General features: G+C 41.9%; 1 protein-coding gene across 6 annotated transcripts in view; it reads left to right on the top strand.

The window, feature by feature from the left end:
• Window positions 1-21,955, top strand: part of MYRF (myelin regulatory factor) — a 113,288-nt gene extending 91,333 nt beyond the window's left edge. For 4 of the 6 annotated variants that reach the window (XM_060770690.2, XM_060770708.2, XM_060770697.2 and 1 more), the window contains 11 exons: window positions 815-903; window positions 2,063-2,131; window positions 2,881-2,961; window positions 8,389-8,477; window positions 9,948-10,109; window positions 11,301-11,594; window positions 12,321-12,402; window positions 12,756-12,830; window positions 13,291-13,396; window positions 14,358-14,435; window positions 16,574-21,955. In XM_060770690.2, the coding sequence (XP_060626673.2) occupies window positions 815-903; window positions 2,063-2,131; window positions 2,881-2,961; window positions 8,389-8,477; window positions 9,948-10,109; window positions 11,301-11,594; window positions 12,321-12,402; window positions 12,756-12,830; window positions 13,291-13,396; window positions 14,358-14,435; window positions 16,574-16,660 (1,212 nt within the window). In that variant the 3' untranslated portion in view covers window positions 16,661-21,955. The remainder of the gene's footprint in view (window positions 1-814; window positions 904-2,062; window positions 2,132-2,880; window positions 2,962-8,388; window positions 8,478-9,947; window positions 10,110-11,300; window positions 11,595-12,320; window positions 12,403-12,755; window positions 12,831-13,290; window positions 13,397-14,357; window positions 14,436-16,573) is intronic. The other 2 variants (XM_060770717.2, XM_060770725.2) reach the window with 1 other exon arrangement.
• The last annotated feature ends 767 nt before the right edge of the window (window positions 21,956-22,722 follow it).

Genomic DNA, 22,722 nt, shown 5'->3' on the forward strand with positions numbered 1-22,722 from the left:
AAGGTTTCAGTGCGGAATTGGGAGAACGAAGCACACCCACCGCAAAGGTGAGGAAGGAGGGACGGGCCGCCTTCCCGCTGAGGGTCGCTCGCCCTCTCGCTCGCTTGCTCAGCCGGCGCCTTCCCCGCCCTCTCCTCCTCCTCCTCCTCCTCCTCTTTCAGGCTCTGACTGGCTAAGGAGAGGAGAGAGAGGAGAGCTCCCAGCAAGCATCTAGCCATCTTACGTATTTCCGAAATGGACGGAAATACAAAAATATTTGGCGCATGCCATTTCGATATTTAAAAACACTTCCGGGTTTAAAAATAAGTTTTGTAATCGTTTTGTAATTGCTAAAATTAACGAATATTTAACGAATTACAAAATTAACGAACGAAACCGCCCAGGCCTAATAGTTATGACTGATGGTGTATTGTAAACTGAGAAGAGCTTTAGTATATTTGATGGTTTCTATAATTTCAGATCTTTGGTCTGATGTGACACTTAACCTTCCTATTTCATTCAGCAGTTTTTTGTTCCAGAGATAAGCTGCCGTCTTCTTCTCTTTACTGCCTCTATTTTATTCTGTTTTCCTCCCCAAATACAGTTCTTACAGTCCAATCCCTTAGCAACTCACTGTTGTGCAATATTTATAGTAGCTCTGCAAGTTGTGGTATAGCGGTGTCTAGCTCACATTTTCTAGTTTCATGGGAAGAAAATAAAGCAATTTAAGGGGGAAAATTGCACTACAACGTGCTATCACATATGTGCTGGAATAGAAAGATAAATCTGTCAAGCAGTCCTCTGATGTTTTCCATTCTCTATGTGTCTTTTGTAGACCCCGTCTGTTGTCACAGATCAAGCTTGTATCAGCCAAAGGTTCCTTCAGGGTACCATCATTGCCTTGGTGATCATCATGGCTTTCAGGTGAGTTTCTACACATTCAGGCTGTATTTTCACAGCATGAAGGCTAATATATTTCACAGGATTTTACTTTTGAGAGAAGCTGGCCTCCTGGTCTGTGAATGAATGGGCAAGTCTTGTTTGTTTAAGACAGAGCATTGCTTCTGAAAACCAGTTGAAAGCCTGCTTTTTACAGCACTATGCTTTTGTCATGTTGTAGCTCTTATTACACATCTAGAGACACTACAATAGTGTCTCTACAATTAAGTTGCATGTAACAATGCATATATTATTTGCAAGGACCAGAGGAGAAGAAGCCAGTTCATTACTGGTTGCTAATCATTGAATTGACTGTAGAATTTTCTCTCTCTTCAGTTATAGTCCTTAAATGAGAACAAAATAGGGCTGTTGAATCACCCAACATTTTATGAATTTGGGCTTTTTTATAGGCCATCAATGTTGTAACTGCTCTATCTCATTGGAACTTTTCCTGGAGTTGTTCATTTTGGGGTTTTTATATTATATCTTGTCCTTGTTCCCGGGTTGAGATGCAATGACTGGCTTACAATGACTGGCATCCTGTTTGTAGGTTATGCAGGCATGGGTGAGATCTATACCTGTGTGTGTCCTTTTTGAGTCAGTGCTGAAGTTGGCATTCCCTTCCTCCCTTTCCATTAAGCAAAGTGTCCCTCTGGATATGTTACAGAGCTGCTGAAGCCCTCAGTCCCAATAGTCATCCCAAACCTCATGGAAAGCAGGTGGAGGATTGGAGATGTCTCTGGCTATATTCCCAAAGCCAGATATTAAATAATTACATCATATGCTGAGTCCTCTGGGAGATCTTAGTGAGCATTATTGGATGATGCTATTGTTCCGCATATGGCTACATAGACATAGCCAGACATTTCTGAAGTTTTGCACTCTACAGGATGCTGGCTAATGTTTTCCTTCTCCCCAGTTAGAAATACTAAAGTAATCTTATAACTAAATAAAATTGCACATCTGATTTTTATTAGTTGATGATTCTTCAGATTTCTCTGTAAACATCATAAAAAAGATTTCACTGGGCTTGAGTTGCTCCTATACGCAAGTGCTTGCCTAGTTGGAGAAAGTTTCTCTTCTTCCTGGAACACTGAGGATCAGCATTGTTCTCATTTATGTTTTTTCCCCATTTCTTTCTCAGTGTGGTGTCCATGTCTACCCTTTATGTGCTAAGCTACCGCAATGAGGAGGACTTGGTAGATATAGAGGGGTATGTATTGACACCTTCAGTTGCATGCCTTAGAGGGCAGTGTGTTTCTGTTTATTTCCTTAGTAATAAATATATACAAGAGTCAAGGAAGATTAGTACAAGGAAGAAATACTTTAAAAAGCAAATGTATGATTTGGTTCAGGGGAGTCTGAAGGAATCTCTAAAACAACTTGATTATTTGGGACAGTTGACTCAGTAGTGGGAAAGAACACTTTCCAGTAGACATTTTATTGCAAATCAGTGAAACTGGTCAAAATATATACAAATTATTTCTTGGAAATTAGGTCCTAGGGTGAAATAGCAAGAGTTCCCCATTATTATGACATAAAAGTAGATTTCAAACTGATTTTTCCAACAGACCTTTTACGACTGTATGGGATTTGTAGTTCTGTCATCATTTTGTGTAGGTCTTAAGATATTTGGGAGTAGTGGTTCATTTCTGTCTCATATTCTAGGCAGTTAATAGATTTTTATCATTTTGTAGTAAATAATAAAACACATGAAGAGCTTTACTTCCATAAGTTGTACACAGTACATTTTATTTTTGTAATACGCTTTATTAAGCAACTGATGGATCTTTCCCTTTCTCTTCCCTCCTCCATTTGCCTTTCTTGTTTCTCCACTACTTTTCTCCCCAACTCCCTCTCTTTGTATTTGTCCTCATCTCAATTTTCTTTCTTTCCGGTTTCTTGTGGAGATGTCCTTCCATTTCTACCCTTCTCCTCCTCTGCCTTCCTGTTGCCTCATAGTTCTTTTGCTGTGCCTACAAGTTGCCTTCTGGCTCTCTTTCGGCACAGAGGTCCGGGCATCCCAGTAGCTCTCTGTCCACGGTATGGTCTTTTTTCTGTATACTGTAGATATAACTGTTGCATCCATTCTCATCTGCTCCCATGTGTCTTTATTCCACTCCCTCTTCTTTTCATTTTTACATCTTCACATATTTAGACTCCTAATCAAAGGCAAGTGAAAATAAAAAATACTGTCTTAAATGAATGTATTAGAGTCATGCAGAAATTCCTAATCTTATAAAATCCCATAAAATTTTGGAGCTACCTGAAAAAACATATGAATATAGGATTAAAAAGTTGTGAGGAGCCATTTGAATGGTAAGAATGCAAGAAGGGAATTAAGTCTGAAATCACAAGCTGAACAATGTTTAATCAACTGGACAATGTTTAATCAGCAGGGACTCATTAATTTCAGTGGGATTTAATTCATAATAAATGGAGTTTTGACTGACAGTCTGTCTGAAAACATGAGTATTTTATGGCTTTTGCCCCCAAGTCATGGCATGTGAGTGAGTACCAAAAACCTACAGCCCTGTAGAAAGTGAGGCCTTGGCACTCATTCCTTTTCAGCCATCATCAGTCCATTAGGTGTAGAGCACATATGTTAAATGCAATACTTGTAGGCCAAATGTGGCCCTCCATATCATTTAATGTGGCCATCCAGACACTGGACTTCAACAGCTGTATTTCTCACAATTAGACATCATGATTAGAACTGATGGGAGTGATATCTGGAAGGTTGCAATTTGTTTAGTTTAGTCAGGTTAGTAGGGCTTGAATTGAGATACAAGGCTTTTTGATATGATGCCTGACATTAAAGTGTCATTTCACCTTTCTCCAACCTCAGAGCCACAAGTGCTGTTGGTTTGCAATTCCCATTATCCCCGTCCATTTGGCAGATAATCAGAAGTAATGGGAGTTTTCTTTCAATAACATCTGGGGACCCAGACTGGGTAAAACTAAAGAGCACCGACCACTATGTAAAAAGAATACTTTGCCCTCTATCCACAAATTCTTCCATCCATGAGTTCAACAGCCCTTGAAAGCAACAATGAGGCTGAAGTGGCCCTTGATGGAAATGGGTTTGAGACCCTTGGTGTAGGGAGATTAGCAAAGCCACTTATCAGTATCCCTTATGTAATGTGTATGAGAATAAAGTCTGGGCTCTTCTTATGGCTTTATGCTAGCATAACCAGGAATTACTTGAGTGTAACTGCTTTTTCCAGCTGTGCAAAGGGGTTTCCAATACCTTCTTGTACAATGGTTTTGTCAGGCTGCAAATGGCTGATGGGCACAGCGCCCTCCCAACATCCTAACTGAAAGGCCCACTAATTGGTTACACAAGGCCAAGGCAGGAGAATTTCCTTGCACCACTGCCCAGCCAACTACCTTCACTTTCCAGAGCTCTTCACAAGTACATGAGTAGAAATGTGTGCTATGGGACCACCCTATTTTGCGGTTGAATGTTTACCATCTGTATTTACCATCTACCGAAGTGTATTGTTCCCATCCATGTGGTCCCCCACCCTCCTATGTATACTGTCTCTGATACTATTGACTGGTGGAAGAAGCAGGGGAGGAAGTGGGCTGGAGCCTGTGAAGAACAATGAGGAGGGGAGGGGGGACAAAGAAGACCAAAGTAATTGGCAAGAAAAAACGCCAACATTTCAAACATCTGATGAAATAGAGATTAAGACCCTGGTCAGGAACTGCGGCATGGAGGAGGGGAGGTGTTCTACTAGCCGAGGGGCCCCCATAGAGGTCGTGGTGGGAAGGAGGAGATGCGGGAAAAGGAGACCTCAAATTCGGCCAAATTCGGACCATTTATCCAAAACATTAACAATTCCAACTCGGTCTCCTAAGGTAAATTGGTGTAACCAGGTGAGCGGACCCTCTGGACTGAAGGTGGTGCTGTTGAACGCCAGATCTGTCAACGGAAAAACGACCTGGATCCAGGACCTAATCCTGGACGAGCGGGCAGATCTGGCGTGCATCACGGAGACCTGGTTGGATGAAGCTGGAGGAGTAAATCTGACCCAGCTTTGTCCTCCGGGCTTCTCCGTGCAGCACCAACCGAGATCCGGAGGGCGGGGAGGCGGGGTCGCAGTGGTCTATAGAGATTCCATCCATCTGACCAAGTGCCCCATCCCGCAGACCGCAAATTTTGAAAGCGTCTACCTGAGGGTGGGTGACCGGGACAGAATAGGGATTCTGTTAGTGTACCGTCCACCTCGCTGCACTACAGTCTCCCTACCTGAGCTAGCGGGGGTGGTCTCGAGCCTGGCGTTGAAGTCTCAACAGCTCCTTGTGCTGGGAGACTTCAACATCCATGCCGAGGCGACCCTCACAGGTGCGGCTCAGGACTTCATGTCTGCCATGGCAACCATGGGGCTGTCCCAACAAATATCTGGCCCCACCCACTGTGCTGGACACACATTGGATTTGGTTTTCTGCCAGGGATGGGAACAGGGTGGCGGTGTGGAGTTGTCCATCTCTCCGTTGCCATGGACCGACCACTTCCTGATCAGATTTAGGCTCACTGCGCCCCCTAACCTCTGCAAAAGTGGAGGACCTATTAAGATGGTCCGCCCCAGGAGGCTGATGGATCCGAACGGATTCCTGACGGCTCTTGGGGATTTTCCCACCACCTCGGTAGGTGACCATGTCGAAGCCTTGGTGGCTCTCTGGAATGGGGAGATGGCCAGGGCTATTGACATGATTGCTCCGGAACGTCCCCTCTCAAGTAGCCGAGCTAAACCAGCCCCTTGGTTTACTGAGGAGCTGGCAGTGATGAAGCGAAGGAAGAGGGAACTAGAGAGCGTGTGGCGTTCGGATCCGAACGAGTCAAACCAAGCACAGTTTGTGTCCTTTCTTAGGGCATATGCCGCGGCAATAAAGGCCGCAAAGAAAACTTTCTTTGCGGCCACTATTGCGTCTGCAAAGAACCGTCCGGCGGAGTTGTTTCGGATTGTCAGAGGTCTTTTAACTCCCACCACTGCAGATGGGAGCCCTGACAATTCGGTCGCGCGCTGTGAAGCATTTGCTCGGTTCTTTGCAGACAAAGTCGCCTTGATCCGTTCTGGGCTGGATGCCGCGTTAGATGCAGTCTCCGAGGATGTAACAAGAGCACCTGCTGGTCCTATTTTGATGGATTCTTTTCAGTTTGTGAAACCCGAGGATGTGGACAAGATACTTGGAGGAATGAGGCCCACCACGTCCATCCTAGACCCCTGCCCATCCTGGCTTCTGAGGGAGGCCAGAGGGGGATTGGCTGAGTGGGTAACAGTGGTGGTGAATGCCTCCCTTCGGGAAGGCAAGATTCCAGCGAGCCTAAAACAGGCTATCATAAAGCCGCTGTTGAAGAAGCCATCACTGGACCCCACTAAATTAGACAACTTTCGGCCTGTTTCCAATCTCCCCTTCTTGGGCAAAGTCATGGAAAGCGTGGTGGCCTCACAACTCCAGGTATTCTTGAGAGACACGGATTATCTGGATCCGGCACAGACTGGTACCGAGACGGTCTTGGTCGCCTTAGTGGATGATCTGCGCCGGGAGCTAGACAGGGGGAGTGTGTCCCTGTTGGTGCTCCTGGACCTCTCAGCGGCCTTCGATACCGTTGACCACGGTATCCTTCTGGGGCGCCTTGCGGAAATGGGTCTTGGGGGCACTGCTCTGCAGTGGCTCCAGTCATTTCTGGAGGGCCGCACCCAGAAGGTGTTATTGGGGGACTCCTGTTCTGCACTACAACCTTTGACTTGTGGGGTGCCACAGGGTTCCATACTGTCCCCCATGCTGTTTAATATCTACATGAAGCCGCTGGGTGAGATCATCCGGAGTTTCGGGGTGCGGTGTCATCTGTACGCAGATGATGTCCAACTCTGTCACTCCTTCCCACCTGCTACTAAGGAGGCTGTCGAGGTCCTGAACCGGTGCCTGGCCGCTGTAACGGTCTGGATGAGGGCGAACAAACTGAAACTAAATCCAGACAAGACAGAGGTACTCCTGGTCAGTCGCAAGGCCGAACGGGGTATAGGGTTACAGCCTGTGCTGGACGGGGTCGCACTCCCCTTGAAGGCGCAGGTTCGCAGCTTGGGTGTGACTCTGGACTCATCGTTGAGCCTGGACCCCCAGGTTTCAGCGGTGACCAGGGGAGCATTTGCACAGCTCAGGCTCGTGCGCCAGCTGCGCCCGTATCTCGGGAAGTCTGACTTGGCCACGGTGGTACACGCTCTTGTCACATCCCGCCTGGACTACTGCAACGCTCTCTACGTGGGGCTGCCCTTGAAGACGGCCCGGAAGCTTCAGCTGGTTCAGCGCGCGGCAGCCATGTTACTAACTGGAGCGGGTGGCAGGGAGCACACAACGCCCTTGTTGTCCCAGCTCCACTGGCTGCCGATTTGCTACCGGACCCAATTCAAGGTGCTGGTTTTGGCCTACAAAGCCCTAAACGGTTCCGGCCCAAAATACCTTTCTGACCGCATCTTGGCCTACGAGCCCACAAGGACCTTGAGATTGTCTGGGGAGGCCCTTCTCTCGATCCCGCCTGCCTCACAGGCACGGCTGGCGGGGACGAGGGAGAGGGCCTTCTCGGTGGTGGCCCCCCGGCTGTGGAACACTCTCCCTGCACACATCAGACAGGCGCCTTCCCTCATGTCCTTTCGAAAAAGCCTTAAGACATGGCTGTTCGAGAGGGCATTTAATTAAGTGCTAAACAATACGGTAATGAGAACTGGAATGGAACAAGGAATATGAGACTGGCTATGATTCCACTAAGAGACGAAGCGGATTTTTAGTGTAGTCTGTAATTGTTGTATAGTTTATATGTTGTTGAAACTGGCTTTTTTGTAATTGTCTTTTATGTGTACTGTACACCGCCATGAGTCGCCCTTATGGGCTGAGAATGGCGGTTAATAAGTGCATCAAATAAATAAATAAATAAATAAATTCCTACTTCTAAGTCTCAGATTGATGGAGTTTGGAAAAGAAGAGAATTTCCAGACTATTTGTATTTTCAAATTAACTTTTCCCGTTATATCTGTGTGCTATTATAGGAAAAGTAATATCTACAGCTGGAAAACAAACAAATACTGTATTTACAATCAATTTGGATTAGAAATAAATTAGTGACTTGGAATAGAAGCCCTTTTGCTAGATTTTAAGCTTCTCTTAGGTACTTTTCCCAGAGTGCGGAAGTTACTGTTGAAATTTATTTTAGCTGAAGTCTGGCCTTTTAACCCTTTTTACCCTAACCATTTGTATTTCCACTCTTTCTTTCCTTATGTTATCACTCTAGCTGTTTTCTATCTGGCTTTTTCTCCCTCTCTTCACTACAGTAACATTTTCATTCTCTTCTGATGCCATTCTTGGCCTCCTGCACAGCCATATCTTTATTCCATTGCATTTTATTGTTGCATATGCCACATTTTTATTTATATCAACATTTTGTGTTGACGTATTATTTAATTTTAGGACCAATGACAACATTGATAAGAATCAAATCATGTTTTCCACTGTGGCCTCCTCGAACACACCAGAAGATGCACGCCCTTCACAGCATGGTAGGTGTTGCTTGTGGCTGTCACTGAGAAAGTGCCTCTGCATGCATTTGCATGTTCCCACACACACCCACACTCTAAGTGCATTGCTCAGCAGCAGTGGAGAATGTGATCAAACCCTATTTCACTTTGTGAATTTGCTGTTGACCATCACGTACAAAAGAAACAGAGGGGGTGTGCCACGGCCCTCAAATTTTTGTGTTTCTCTAATGTTTTTAGCAACACTTGGTTTTGGGTGTTTTTACTAAAAGTGTCAGGGAAATTTCACACTGATTGGCTGTTTTGTTTGTTTGATTCAGTGGTTGTGGGGCACACAGGCTGTTATTGTCTCAGAGGAAGACTTTAACGAATTTCCTATTTACTTCATGGTAAATGAAGACCTCTCCTGGGTCTAAACCAGCCTAGAGATCCAAAAAAGTGATTGTTAAATTTCCCAGTGCATCCCCAGGTCATGTGGAGGGTAACAAATATGAAGTGGAGGGGAAGCAGGAGTGAGAAGTTTAAAAAGTAAGGTTTCATGTAAATATGGAATTGTTTAGCATAACAAATTTGGGGAAATAACATTTTTGAAGTTGAGGGATGTGACAAGGGTTTAGCCCTTTACATTCCTGCAGAAAACCACTGCAACCTAAGAGCCCCAGGTTGTTCCCTGCCCTAGCTTTCAAGAAGCTGATGGCAGGCCTATAGTACGCTACGTTTTTAATGGCTGTGCTCATTATGGGAAATTCCTACTCTGTAAATGGCTGAAAGTTGACTTCAAATTCATCCCATGTGCATCCAGAACTTCACCCTGACTAAGAAACCCCCAATATGATCATGTGAATTATATTGTGTGAGTTGGCATACTTTTTCTCTGGAATGCAGGGACAAACAACAAACTTTCTCTATACTAGGATACACTTGGATCTTTTGGTCTTCTTTTCAGCCAAGGTTGAGTTGAGGTTTACAGCCCTGCTGTGGAGCCCTACAGGGTTTCTTTCTTTGTTTTGTTTTCTTCATAACACTTCTTGTTTTAATTTTCCACTGTTACCTTAAGAATTTATGGTGCTTATCCCCCCCAACCTCCTATAGCAAATGAGGTTCCTTTGTGCTCCCTTTTTCCTCCCAGCTGCCTTAAGTTGTGTTTTGACTCACATCACTTAGGCCATGGAACAATCTCTTCACATTCAAGGACCAAGGACGCGATTCCAATGCGATGAGAAGCTCACTGCAAAATGCTGATGATTCAAGGGACACAGAAACAAGCTTTTCATTTGGGTGGAGTTTTTCACCTTGTTTGACTTCGACTTATGACAACTCTGAATCCTATTCTGCTCATTCCTATCCTGCTTAGATCTATGGCTTCCTTTATTGAATAGATTTTTTGACAATTCCAATTTTACATTTAGTTGGAGAGGGTATTTGTATCCTACTTTGAATCATGACCCCTTTGCTCTGACCAAATAACACCCATGCTCTTCTTTTATCTTACAGCCACAACACATGTGCCTGATTCTGCATATGGATTGTCTGCTCATAGTATAGCTGTGTGCTTGAACCCACCTTGTTTCTCTGTTTGCTGTTCTTCTGTCCCCAACAATATGTCTTCTGCTGCAGTTTCTGATGCTACCACCACAGTCACCGCCAACCGGACAGGTAACCCTTACTTTTTTCAAACTTTGGAGCAGAGCTTTCAAATTGGTGTGTTGTGATACATTAGTGTGTCAGCTGCAGTGTGCAAGTATGTTGCAGAAATGTAGAGGTAGTGCCAGTCTATTGGCAAGGATCTGGGAGTTCACACCTTCTCTTTGTTTTCGCATAAAATATAACCCCTAGTTTCCATTATTTTTCCAAAATATTGTCTGCTCCTATTACTTCTGTTCCATATATCATGCACCCTTTTATTGAATTTAAAGGGATCTAGATATTGTGTTGAGGCACGATGTTGTGCCATTGTAATCTGCCTTGAGTCCTCCTGTTGGGGTGGAGGAGGGCGGGGTACAAGTATGGCAAATAAATAAATAAATATTCATGGTAATGCTGAGTGTACAGCTGTACATGTATCTTGAAGCACCATGGAGGAGCACAAGGGTTTTTCTTAAATAAAATAAATAAATACATAAATAAATGGTTTTTCTTAAATAAAAGAGCTTACTTGTGATCCCATCTGCTCCTAAAGTTCCTTTAGCAGAAAGTAGGAAAGGGAGAAATTGTTATTATTATTTGCTCTAAATTTCCTGATTGCCTTTCAGGCATTGCATTGCTCTTCCAAATTTTAGTCATGCTATTATAGCCTCCTGGGTCCAAACACATTCTAATGGGGAAGTTCCCATGACATTGTACACTAAACTGACCTACTTTGTTGGAGATAGCAACCTTCTCAAGCCTCCTCTATTTAATGTTTTGTCTGTTTATAATGTATCATTTTATTTCCTGAAGTGTATGTCTTCTTTGGTTTGCAGTTTCCTTAGCTCTATGTACTTGAAGCAGTGAAATGATGGAGCCCCAATATAGGTTTGTTAATGGACTGAGAATGAAGCATTCTTATGTAGTGGGTCCTTGGTATCAATTGGAGCTTGGTTCCAGGATCTCATTGGATACCAAAATCTGTGGATGCTCAAGGTCCATTATATATATAACGGTGTAATAAACTGGTGTCCCTTATACGTATAAAGTGGCATAATCAAAATTTGCTTCTTGGATTTGTTTTCTTCTTCTTTCAAGCCATAAATGATTGAATCCATGGATATGGTTAAAAATAAAAATGAACTTCTACTTAGTAGCTCTTCTTTTTCTGTACACATTTTTCTCACATTCCTAAACTACCCTCTTGTTGTTTTGTTGCAGACCAAAGCCTTTTGTCACTCTTACCAGTGACCAATATCAAAGCCAAATCCAGGGGAGTCACGGGCAAAGTGGCTTCTCATACAAAGTGGCCAAAGACTTCAGAGCGATCACGGGGCTTTGGCAGCCCCAATGCCAGCCCATCCTCCCCCTTTTCCCACATCCAGGGCAAATCCAAATACATTTCCAATCTTCCTATATCATATAATAACTTTCCTCCTGGAGAGTCACGACAGCGACGTGGCATCAGCCAACCCGGCCCAGAGGGTTCTAGCACAGGAAGCACTAACCAAAATGGTAAGTTCGGGATGGCATTTTCCCCATTAAAACCTCTGGTGAATTCTCCAAATGAATCTCCAATTGTACTGTCCAGTCTGTCCTTAGGTGGTGCCTTAGAAGATAATTAGACAATTGCACAGAGGCTGAAAGTCATTTCCTTTCTGTACAGTCTCTGAAAGTGCTCCTAGATATCTCTATCTGTGTCTGAGTCCTTCCCAAACATTATGGTCTCTCAGTGGTTTGGGTAGAGGGTTTGGTGGAAGGGAAAAGGCTTTGTGGTTTAGAAATATATTACAGCAGGGTTCCTCAAACGAAGGCCCAAGGGTTGGAGACGGCCCTCCAAGGTCATTTGCCTGGCCCTTGCTCAGGGTCAACCTAAGTCTGAAACAACTTGAAAGCGCACAACAGCAACAATCCTATCTCATCAGCCAAAAGCAGGCCCAAACTTTCCATTGAAATACTAATAAGTTTATATTTGTTAAAATTGTTATTCATTTTAATTATTGTATTGTTTTAAAGTGTTTTTTTTACACTAAAAGAAGATATATGCAGTGTGCATAGGAATTCATTCATGCTTTTTTCATATTATAATCTGGCCCTCCAACAGTTTGGGGGACTGTGACCTGGCCCTCTGTTTAAAAAGTTTGAGGACACCTGTATTACAGTCTTAAGAACAGTGGATGCCTGGTACTTGGCCTTTCCTTGCTTAAAGAGTAACCTTTCTGCATGGTTTTTCTCCCTTAGCTCCTCTTCTTCAAACCATAGCACTTGTGGAGAGTAATGTGGCCTTTGAACCCCAGGCCTGTGCTCCTGGTGTTGAATGCAGGTGAGTGTTTGAAGTGGCGTGCTGCCATGTACTGCAGTGATTGTAGATGGGATCAAGTCAGATACATTTTAAAAATCAGTATAATTTATATGTGTTGCATTATGACAATTTGTATACATTTTTTTGGTTGGTGATGAAATCGTTTTCTGCAGATGAGCATGAAACCTAACAGAAAGATTTGAATAGAAGCAGAAATCATGTGAGGTAGAATACTAGTAGTTAAGACTGTCAGTTGCTGAGGAGGAGAGAATGAAGATCAATTAAAAAGAAGTAAGAGCTGAATTAAAAAGAAGTAAGGGCAGTGGTGGCACAGTGGGTTAAACCACTATAATTTTTTTTCTTTGCCTCTCTAGGACAGGAAACATCACTTATCGCATCCCCATCAGCAAGTTTACCCCTGTGAACACAAACCTGACTCTGGAGATGAAGTGAGTAACAGTTCTAGGGAAAGTAGGGATACTAGGAAGGGACTCACTCTGAAGTGGAAATGTGGGCAATTAGCAGGGAGTCATATTTTGAAGAAGGGTAAGCAAAGCATTGCATAATTGAATTAATATATGAGAAAGAAGGATTGTGTTTCCTTCTATTTGGACTGGAAGTTAGTTAGAAAAATACTGAAAGACAGAAAAGATGGTGGGGGAGGAAAAATAATCATGCAGTTGGCATCTATGGATCCACAAGCAGAATCTGGCTACTTCTAATGTGAACTATTTCTTCTAAGAATTGAAGAAAAAGATATATCAATAGATTCTCCTGTGTCTTTTTCTGTCACATGATTCTTTATTGTTCCACAGAGATACTTTAAAGAAAGTTTTAGGGAGAGAGGCATGTTGATCCTGTTCACCTTGTTACTTTATCTTAAAGAGTGTTTTTCTCTCTCTTCCCTAGTACTTCTTTGGCTGTGTCTGCCTATTTTTGCAGTCTTGTGTCCACCAACCCATGTCAGGATAGTGTTGTGAACACAGACAACTTCTCTGATGCAGCAGACACCCAGGTAGGATCAAAAAGTATCTTAGATGGAAGGCATTGGCCAGCTAGGTAGTAAGCAAGCCTCTAAACTCCTGCTCATAATGGGAAAGGAATATACAGCTGATCCTTGAGTATTGCTGGTTTAACTTGCATTGATTTGATTATTTGTGAGTTTACCATTGATGATTAAACAGAATTGGGGCAGGGGACTTTTTGAGACCTACTGTACACTGCAAAATGTAAAGAAAACCAAAACAAGTTTAGTAAGTCATAAATGCATATGTATTATACTTGTGTGTGTGTTTAATATGGACAACAGTAATTAGAATTACGATGATTTGGTTGAGGGGTAGCTAGAAATATTTGAATTTTTCCCACTTTTGCAGAAGTTCTCCATTCTTTATCCCCAGGATTGTGGAGGGCCAATTGTATTGTCTTTCATTTGTGTGCACTGTTGTGTGAATGACCTTTGGATCCTCAGAACCTGTGGGTAGCAGTTCTAAATCTCCATTTAACTAGAAGTAGAAGCAATAGAATCCAGTAGGTCTTATTGATGGATATACACATGCAATTGTGCTATAAGGTGCAAAGGGGAAAACTATATTAAACAGCACTACATCTAACTATTGTTGTTTGTAACTTCTACTTATATTTATGGTGTAAGTATTTAACCATGTATTTGGGAGCATGTGTAGTGTTGTCTCTTCCCTCCAAACACATCTGTCTAGTTAGTATGCTGCATTTTTCTATTCATTATGATTTAAATTCCTGGCACCCCCTCTCTTATTCCTCATCTCTTAGTACAGGGAAGATTCAGCAGTGGATTACTGAAGCAAGAATAATGTGTCTCCTCTCTAGTTTCAGTTGTTTGCTAGTAAGAGACAGCAAAGGACAAGGTCCATTTGGCTTTAGCAAAGGGAATTGATCTGTGTTAATAGCACCAGTTTCCATTTCACAGCCCATGTGTGTTTCTTCATCTTCTCTAGACCGTAACAACCTACAGATGGCCTGTGACAATGCTGCCTTTCCAAGAGTTTACCTACCATTTTCGATTCACTAGCCCTGTGAGTATATGTACCTACTGGGTCCCCTGCAACCTGCAGAAATAAGAAATTTCACTTTATTCTGGTAGAAAGGCATATCTATAAGATAACACATCTGTCATTCCAGAGTAGAATCTATCTACAGCACCAGACCAATTCTAATGGAATGGAAGATTCCCAAATCAAATAGTTATACCACATTTACTTGAATCAAATGCTCAACATTTTGGGCAAAATTAACTAGCTAGAAGTGAGGTGTGCCTTAGATTCAGTGGCACGTTAGAATCACATACCTAAACCAGCCTGCTGAGGAGAACTGTTTCCCAAGTGGCCTCATTCACAAGTCCTTCAAAATCTCTCCTTCGGTCTTGAAAGCCTTGTGAATGAGGCCTTAGTTGAGAAGCTACAGCAGCCTCGAGTTTGCCAGCCTCAGCCTGATGGAGGGACACAGCCTCTCCTTACCCGTTGACCTTTCTGAGGTGGGCAGCAGAACAGCTAACAGGCGAGGGGAAGCCACGCACTACATTTGACAAAAAATTTTTTGCAATGCACACCTTAAAACTTGAGGTGAGTATTACAATCAGTGGCACATTACACTTGAATTACTACAAGTAAATGAGTTTGCATATTAGATCCATGTATGAAAATATAAACAAAGAATATGAATATTCAAGATTTAAATTCTCTCATGAGTATTGATATTTTTTTTCACATTATTTCAGTTTTTTTTTTTCCGTTTTCTTTTATTTGATACATCCCAACAATCAACAAAATTTTGCCATACAGGACTTATTTCAATACACATTATTCCAAAAATAAATATTCCTTAAATGACATTCTATACATTCCTTAGTTATGTATCGCCCAACAAACCCCCCCTCCCCCCATTCATGAGTATTGATAAGCAATCCTGTACCCATTGAAAGGAATATCTCTGGCTTTCATTGGGATGACATATTAATATGATACTAATCTGAGGATGAATCAAGGTATAGATTGTCAAGGCACAATCCAGATTCAGCACTATTATAATGTGTTGAAGTAGTTGGTTTCTGTTCTGAGGTATCCCTTCTTTTATGGAACCTTTCTGCAGGGATACATGGATTTTTTAAAGGAAGAATTAACATATATCGATATGGTAGTAGATGAAGTAGATTTGTTAAGGCAGACATGCAAACTTCCTTGCCTCCCTTAAGACTGACTGAGTGCATGTTTCTCATTAGATTCAGACTAGATATTGATTTCTACCCTGTCCTCAGTTATCAGGGAGGCATATGTGCAGAAGTTATTGTTAGGGGAAACTGCCCTAAAATATGGCAGAGCATCCAGAAACAGCATTATCTCACAGCTAGCAAAGTGTTAAGTGCTATGTGATGTGGCTGTAAAGAATTCAGAGCTTAAGAGGCAAACATGCAGAGTCCAATCTTAAAAATCACAAAAGGTTTATTTACAACAATAAAGAACTAACTACATTTCTTCATGGTAAAGAACTGGGTCTGAGCTACTCTCTTCTAAGATTTCAAGAGAGGGAAAAATCATCCAAGCACTACATCTCTCTGACACACATGCAGGGAGAGATCTCAAAGCACACAGCACACACTCGCCATAGCAAATACTCTTCTTACACTTACTAAAGTGTAAGAATGCAGAAGTCAGATTCAAAACGCTTGCAGTAGAAAAGCATCCATTTTAAACAACCAATCAGAATCAGATCAGAAACAAAGAGGAGAGAAGAAATTAAATACATTTCAACTGTCATACAGGAGACAGTGGGGAAGGGAAACCCACAGACTATTCTAATGCTAACTAACTTCTTGTTGAAGGCTTGAGACTTGGGCAGTGTGGGGTTGAATCCCAATATGTGTATTATAGAAATGCTTACAATAAATTTCCATGCTTTTCATTACCATCCTGCCCCAGAATCAAAGAGTTAATTTGAGAGATCTAGAAAGATGCATTCAGCTACTATTTCATTTTCCACTTTGTCTTTGAATTCCAACTCCAATTCCACTTTATTTTCGGGTTTTATGCTTAGCTGATGAGACAGTACCTTTGTGCTCTTTCCTGTAACATATTGCTAAGGTGGGATAGTGCTCCTTTTCCATGCAGGTTTCCATTCCCTTTGAACATTTTCTTCTTTTCCACTTTTCTCATCACAGGGCCAAGCAAACTGCAGTACTGATGTGGAGCAGAGGGGTTTCCTCTTTACTGACTATTACTTCCAGTTCTACTGGCTCTGTGAGTGAGTCTCAGGAGAACCACTGTTATTTCACAGGAACGGAAATGAGCCCACAAGACTCATTGAACTGGATGTTCCCTTCTATGGACCCAAGCCCTATCTTGTTGCTTCTGATCTGTAAGCCATTCCCTCTTGAGCTGGTTTGGTTCTTCTTTCAAGTGGTGGAATGGTGGCATTAAAATGTCGTGCAACTTGGGGAGGAATACGACCGCTAGGAAAACGCTGAAAGGCAGTTTCTTTTTGCTTGTTATAGAAAAACGGCATCTCTCTTCCCCCCTCTTTATTACACTGGATTTGAAACATTTACACTGGATCGTGCTTGGGTTTGGTCCATTACGACACCTCAGAACTGTAAAATACAGCTTGGCTGGGAATGGATCTCAGTACCCAGAGAAGCCAATGAAGCAACTTGCTAAGATATTGGTATCTCTTTTTCACAACACTAGGAGACCTCTTTTAAATGAAGTGGAAACACTGGATTCTTTACATAAAGGAACATTGTGCCTGGATGTATTGCAAGTCATACACTGGAGTTTCTGGCTTGGCTGGCAGCTAACCATTTCTCTCTAAATCTGTGCTCTGAAAAAGTCCTGACGACACTGGAACTTGTGACTGACCGGTCATTTTGAACAGCAAATGCCAATAGAAAAGCTACAGGATTTACCTCTGGCTTTTTCCCCTCTATTTTGCCATATATTTACATTCCAAGGGGAAGAAACCTCAAGAACTTTCTCAGGCTGGCTTGTATTGCCCCCAATGTGCCTTATTTTTTCAGGGTTGGATGACAAATGCTTTTCAGAAAGCATAGTATGTTTTTAACCACTTCCTCTTAAACCAACTCAGAGCAAGCTTCTGGACTTTACCATTGGATTCTAACAACTATGGTGTCTTGATGCAGATTGTGAAAGCCTTGAAAGCCCAATACATAGGGCAGATCCAAAAGAGTGTGTGGCAAAGCCCATGCTAAACATCACCGTCTTGTGCCAAAGGCTCAGGAGAAGAGACCACCAGAAGAGGTCTACCTTATGATGACAATATCCAGACTGAAAAGAATTTTGATCCCCAAGGGATCTATGTCAGAAACAAACAGGACACCCTTTTCACTCCAGGCCTTTGGGTCTCTTTGAAATTCTGAGGATATTGTGGGTAACTTACTGTTACAAGGTTTTAACTTGCTAAACCACTTTTTTTTAAATTGAGCTTCTTTAGTTATTGATTCGCTAGCCCCTCATAGGAAACCAAAATGGGCTGGTGCTGAGCACCAGCCAGCACCCAGACTCTAAATTGGGTTCTGGGACAAACCAGGACAGATATACCTGCACAACTATTCAGCATTTCAAGATTTTACCCAGTATTCGAAGAAGGGTGGCTAGTTGAGACGTCTTTTTAAGAGTAAAAACAGCTGCATGGGTAGAATAGGAAATATTAGCAAGCTGCTACCTTTTTCTAATCCTGAATCTGATTTTAAATTGACCATAGAAGACCAAAAACCAATATGCTTTTGGGTGATTCTTGTCTCCAAGCACAGAAGGATTAACGTGGAAAGAACTCTGTTGATGATAGTTTAGGGTTTTTTAAAAAAATGCATTGTTAAAAATTATATAATGATGCCTACATTTCTGGATGAAGCTGCCTATTACTTGGTGCCCCAAGGTCATTTCTATTGTACATATGTGATCTGGTTTGAAACTCACTGTCTCATCTTGGTGACAGGATATGTTCATGCCCCACTAGACTATAGAAACTAAGACTCTTGGGGAGAAGGCAAAGTCATGAAAGATTCCTAATTGTATGCATATGATCTCAGTGTCTGTTAGAGCTGCTCCTTGTGATTCCATATGTTGAGCTCTTAGAAACAGTCATCAAGAAATGGGGCAACTAGGTTTATAGCATCACTGGAAGCAGTAGATATGGGCACTGGGGCCGCAAGCAGAAATAAATTAAACTACCTTGATAAGGTAGATTTTTTTTCTTTGTGTCAGGAGCGACTTGAGAAACTGCAAGTTGGTTCTGGTGTAAGAGAATTGGTCGTCTGCAAGGACGTTGCCCAGGGGACACCCAGGTGTTTTACCATCCTGTAGGAGGCTTCTCTCATGTCCCACTTGAGAAGCTGGAACTGACAGGTGGGAGCTCACCTTGCTCCCCGGATTCCAACCGCCGACCTTTCAGTCAGCAGTCCTGCCAGCACAAGGGTTTAACCCATTGTGTAACCTGGGGCTCCGATAAGGTTGATAATAGCCTCTTACTTGACTACTTTACAGGAAAAGATGTGCAAGTACAATTGCTAATTGTCCCCACTGTGTGGCACTCCTTACACAAAAGACAGAACCATATCATCCCTTGGCAGAATGAAAGTGACTTATGGCACAATTTGATGTGATAAGAGATCCATAATTACCTTCCCCTTTTAACAGTTATTTTGGCACTATGTCAAATAACATAAAATGTCAGACTGGAATATGTAATTTGATAGTGGCATGCAGTTGTTGTGCTCTTAAATCAGCTTTGACTGCTGAAAAGCCTTCTGAGAGACCTCTGAGACACCTGTTATTAGAAGCCCTGCTCAGGTCTTGCAACCTCAAGGCTGTGGCTTTCTTGACTGAAACCATCTACTGGTAGTAGTCTTTTCCTACTGCCTTCAGTTTTACTGAGAGTTGTTATAGACAGCAACAGCATGTAACAAGAGGTAAAAAGTGGAAGACAGTTATTTCAGAAGCTAATAACACTTCAGCCAAGGCAATTTTCTCTCTATTTAATTGCAAATCAGAGAAGAACAAAATCAGTTCAGGTTGCAATCCATGCTGGTTTTTCTTTAACCTCTTGAAGCCAGTGGAACGTCCTTTGAGTGAATGTGCACAATTAAGCATCTCTTAAGAAAGTTGGGCCAGAAATGCAGAACAGATTTGGGTGTTGCCTGTGAAACAGCTTATTACTGGCCATTTAGCTGAGCAGGTGGAATTCTCCCTTCAACATTTTTGAATTGCTAAATAATCCTAGATATTTCTAGGTAGAATTCATTATGCAATGAGTCTGCCTTTTCCATCCAGAAATTACTTTCTGCAGTAAGAAAAATAAATTGATTGAATGTGGTTAAAAAAGGTCAGATTACAGGCATTAGACAATTATGTTAACATGCCCTGTAAAATTTCATGGAAATAGAATGGAAACTAAGAGCAACTTTTGTCTAAACCTGTTCTTAATTATTCCCATCCTCTTTCTCCCAAACGAACACACACAGTCTAAATTAGGAGAGAGAACTGCTAATAGAATAAGACAAACATATTAATAGGGGGTCCATTATTTCCTTTGTCAGTGATCAACATTCCTTTTCTTTTAAAAAATGATTGAAAAGCTTTTTCAGTCTTATCTTCCTGCTGGGTATTCTTGTGATTGAGTGAGTTCCTTTAACCATTATCCCTCCCAACATTTACCTACAAATCTCTTGGGGCACCAGGTTTATTTATGGCAAGCTGCATCCACTCTGTGATAATGATACATGGAGAAAGTCTTATGACTACTTCCTGATAGGCATTTTTTCCAATACTCTTTTGTATTTTTCCAATACTCTTGTGTTGCTGCATAACTGCTTGTTTGTCAGATCTGATTTATTGTGCATGTTCCCGTCAACCTGGAGCTATTTTTCCTGCTACAGCTCTGCCCCCAAATATGCATTTTCAATTTATAATGATCACCCATGAAGATTCAGTAACAAAAACCAGCATGCAAGACAGGCATTCTGTAATCCTTTAAGTAGTGTTTCCCATTTTCTGGTGATGATGCTGAGACTGGCTCTCAGCACTCTTTTTACCCCCCCCCCCCCCCCCAGCCTCTGCTTTTGGAGCAGCCACCATTTGAGTGATGGATTCATATATTACTCCAAGGTTGACAGCCGTGCCCACATTTCTATCTAATGAAAGATTCTAGTATCGCACAGGAAGCTTTTGTGAATAAGCTCTTTTCCACCGTCACCAATCAGCCACTTTCATTATAAAGAATTTCTCCTGCCTGTTCTGGAGCTTCTCATAATAACCCAAGAGAGAGAGAGAGAAATCTACCGGTTTCCGCTCACTAAAATAACACTTGTAGCAGCTCATAACAGAGGTGGGAGGGTTGGTTATTCCTCTTAACCAGCAGAGGCATCTTCAGCATTTTAGGGCCACCTTTGCTGCTCTCCTTCCCAGCAGCAGAGGAGACTAGAAACACTCCATTGCTATGAACTGCCAAGAAAACATTGGTACAGAACTCCCAGTGAATAAGTACCACTGAATTAAAAACAATCTGGTGAGGACATTCACATTTTGACCTGACTATCCCCTTGCCTGCTCCCCGATGCATTATAAAAACCAGCCATCCATTTCCTTTCCTGTTTGGATTAGGGCGAAGGCAGCAAAAACATATTGACATCTGAAGCACATTAACCAATCATGTTTTTCTTCTCCCAGTCTATTGGTGGGACCTGAGAGAAGGGCTGTACATATAGCAAAGATTTTCACTGATCAGTTCACATCAGTGCTGTCTCAGAGAATCCAATATGCATAATCCATAACAGTAGTGTTCTTTACGTCAGTTCTTTAAATGGTTTTATTGGTTTAAAACACTGTAACTTGTATAGCACCTTTTTGTATCTCAAAGTGCTCCACAGTATTATGTTGTTTTTTTGGAGGGGGGAGGCTGCCAAAAATAGAGGTTTCATACCTCAGCTAGACTGCCATCTTCCTTCTCCCCCTCCACTTGTGCCATTTACATACTATCCCAAAATAGTAGACTGAAGGATGAATAACTGGGTCTCTTCTTCAGGCTAACAGAGGGAGGGGAACCTTCCTGCCTAGCAGGGAATTCTCTTTCAAGTTGGAACATGTGATCTTAACACATTTTGGAACAAGGATGGATATGGAGCCAACTTTTGAAGTACAGCTCTTTTGAGGGGCCAGGAATCATTTCTCAAATGAACATCCACAAGCCTCCTTATGTCTCTTATTAAAGCTGAAAGCCTGTAAATAAATTTTGTTCCATCACTGTGAGCCTTAATAAAAAGCACTAATTTGATTTGTTTATCACAGCTTTAATCACTGTATATTGCCCATAATTTCAGAGTCATATCCTTAGTAAGTACCTATTAAGTTTTATTGTTATTTTGTTTTAGTGGAGACTTTCCTCCCCACTACCACCTGTCTTTCTGACTTGTATTTATATTTTGAGTTCTGGAGACATGACTCCTCTACTTGTTTTGCTTATCTAGACTTTTATTCATAAGAAATGTACCTATATAAATAAATATATAAGTATACTACTTTGTATCCTGGATTGTCTCACAGCATCTTTGTTTACCCAACTGGACTAATTGCTACAGGCAATATACAATTCCTAAAAATGTAACCCTCTGAAGCAATGTAAGTGCTTAATATTTTTAGTTTATGTAGGGTGTTCAGATACCAAACAAACTGCTACACCAGAACATGCCTTTAGTTAATGGATTCTCATATTTAAATTCTTCTCTGGTACATCTACTTCTTCATCCATATCTTTCCCAATCCTGCTTGTTCACTTCCAATGACATTGTTGGTGTGTGTCTTCCAGTCATTTCCAACTTATGCCATCACAGTGTGTTTTTAGAAGATTTGTTCAGAAGGGTTTATCCATTTGTTTAGAAGCATTTACCTTTGTCTGAGGCTAAGTGTGTGTGACTTGTCCCAGTTCACCCAGTGGGTTTCCATGACTGGGAATTTGAACTCTGCTCTCAAATCACAATTCAGCCTCAAACCACTATGTAACATTGCCAACTATAATTTTATTCATCATAATTGGGCAAGAAAACTCTCCTTCACACTGCTGTCTCAAGGCACCACCTCATACTAGAGTCCTCTTCTGATCTCTGCAAAAGATATTCTCAAGTGTTTCTATCCCTAAAGATGACTTCAGATTTAACAAATTGAACTTTCTTTCAAAGGAAAAAAAAGGGGGAAAGACTGGGCATATTTTGAACATTTTTCTATTTCAGATGAATACATGCTGCAAAAAGGTCAATAACACACCAACATATTAAAATATGATTAAGTACTAAAATTGTGA

The sequence above is a fragment of the Anolis sagrei genome, chromosome 1 (assembly GCF_037176765.1).
Source record: "Anolis sagrei isolate rAnoSag1 chromosome 1, rAnoSag1.mat, whole genome shotgun sequence".
Taxonomy (NCBI): domain Eukaryota; kingdom Metazoa; phylum Chordata; class Lepidosauria; order Squamata; family Dactyloidae; genus Anolis; species Anolis sagrei.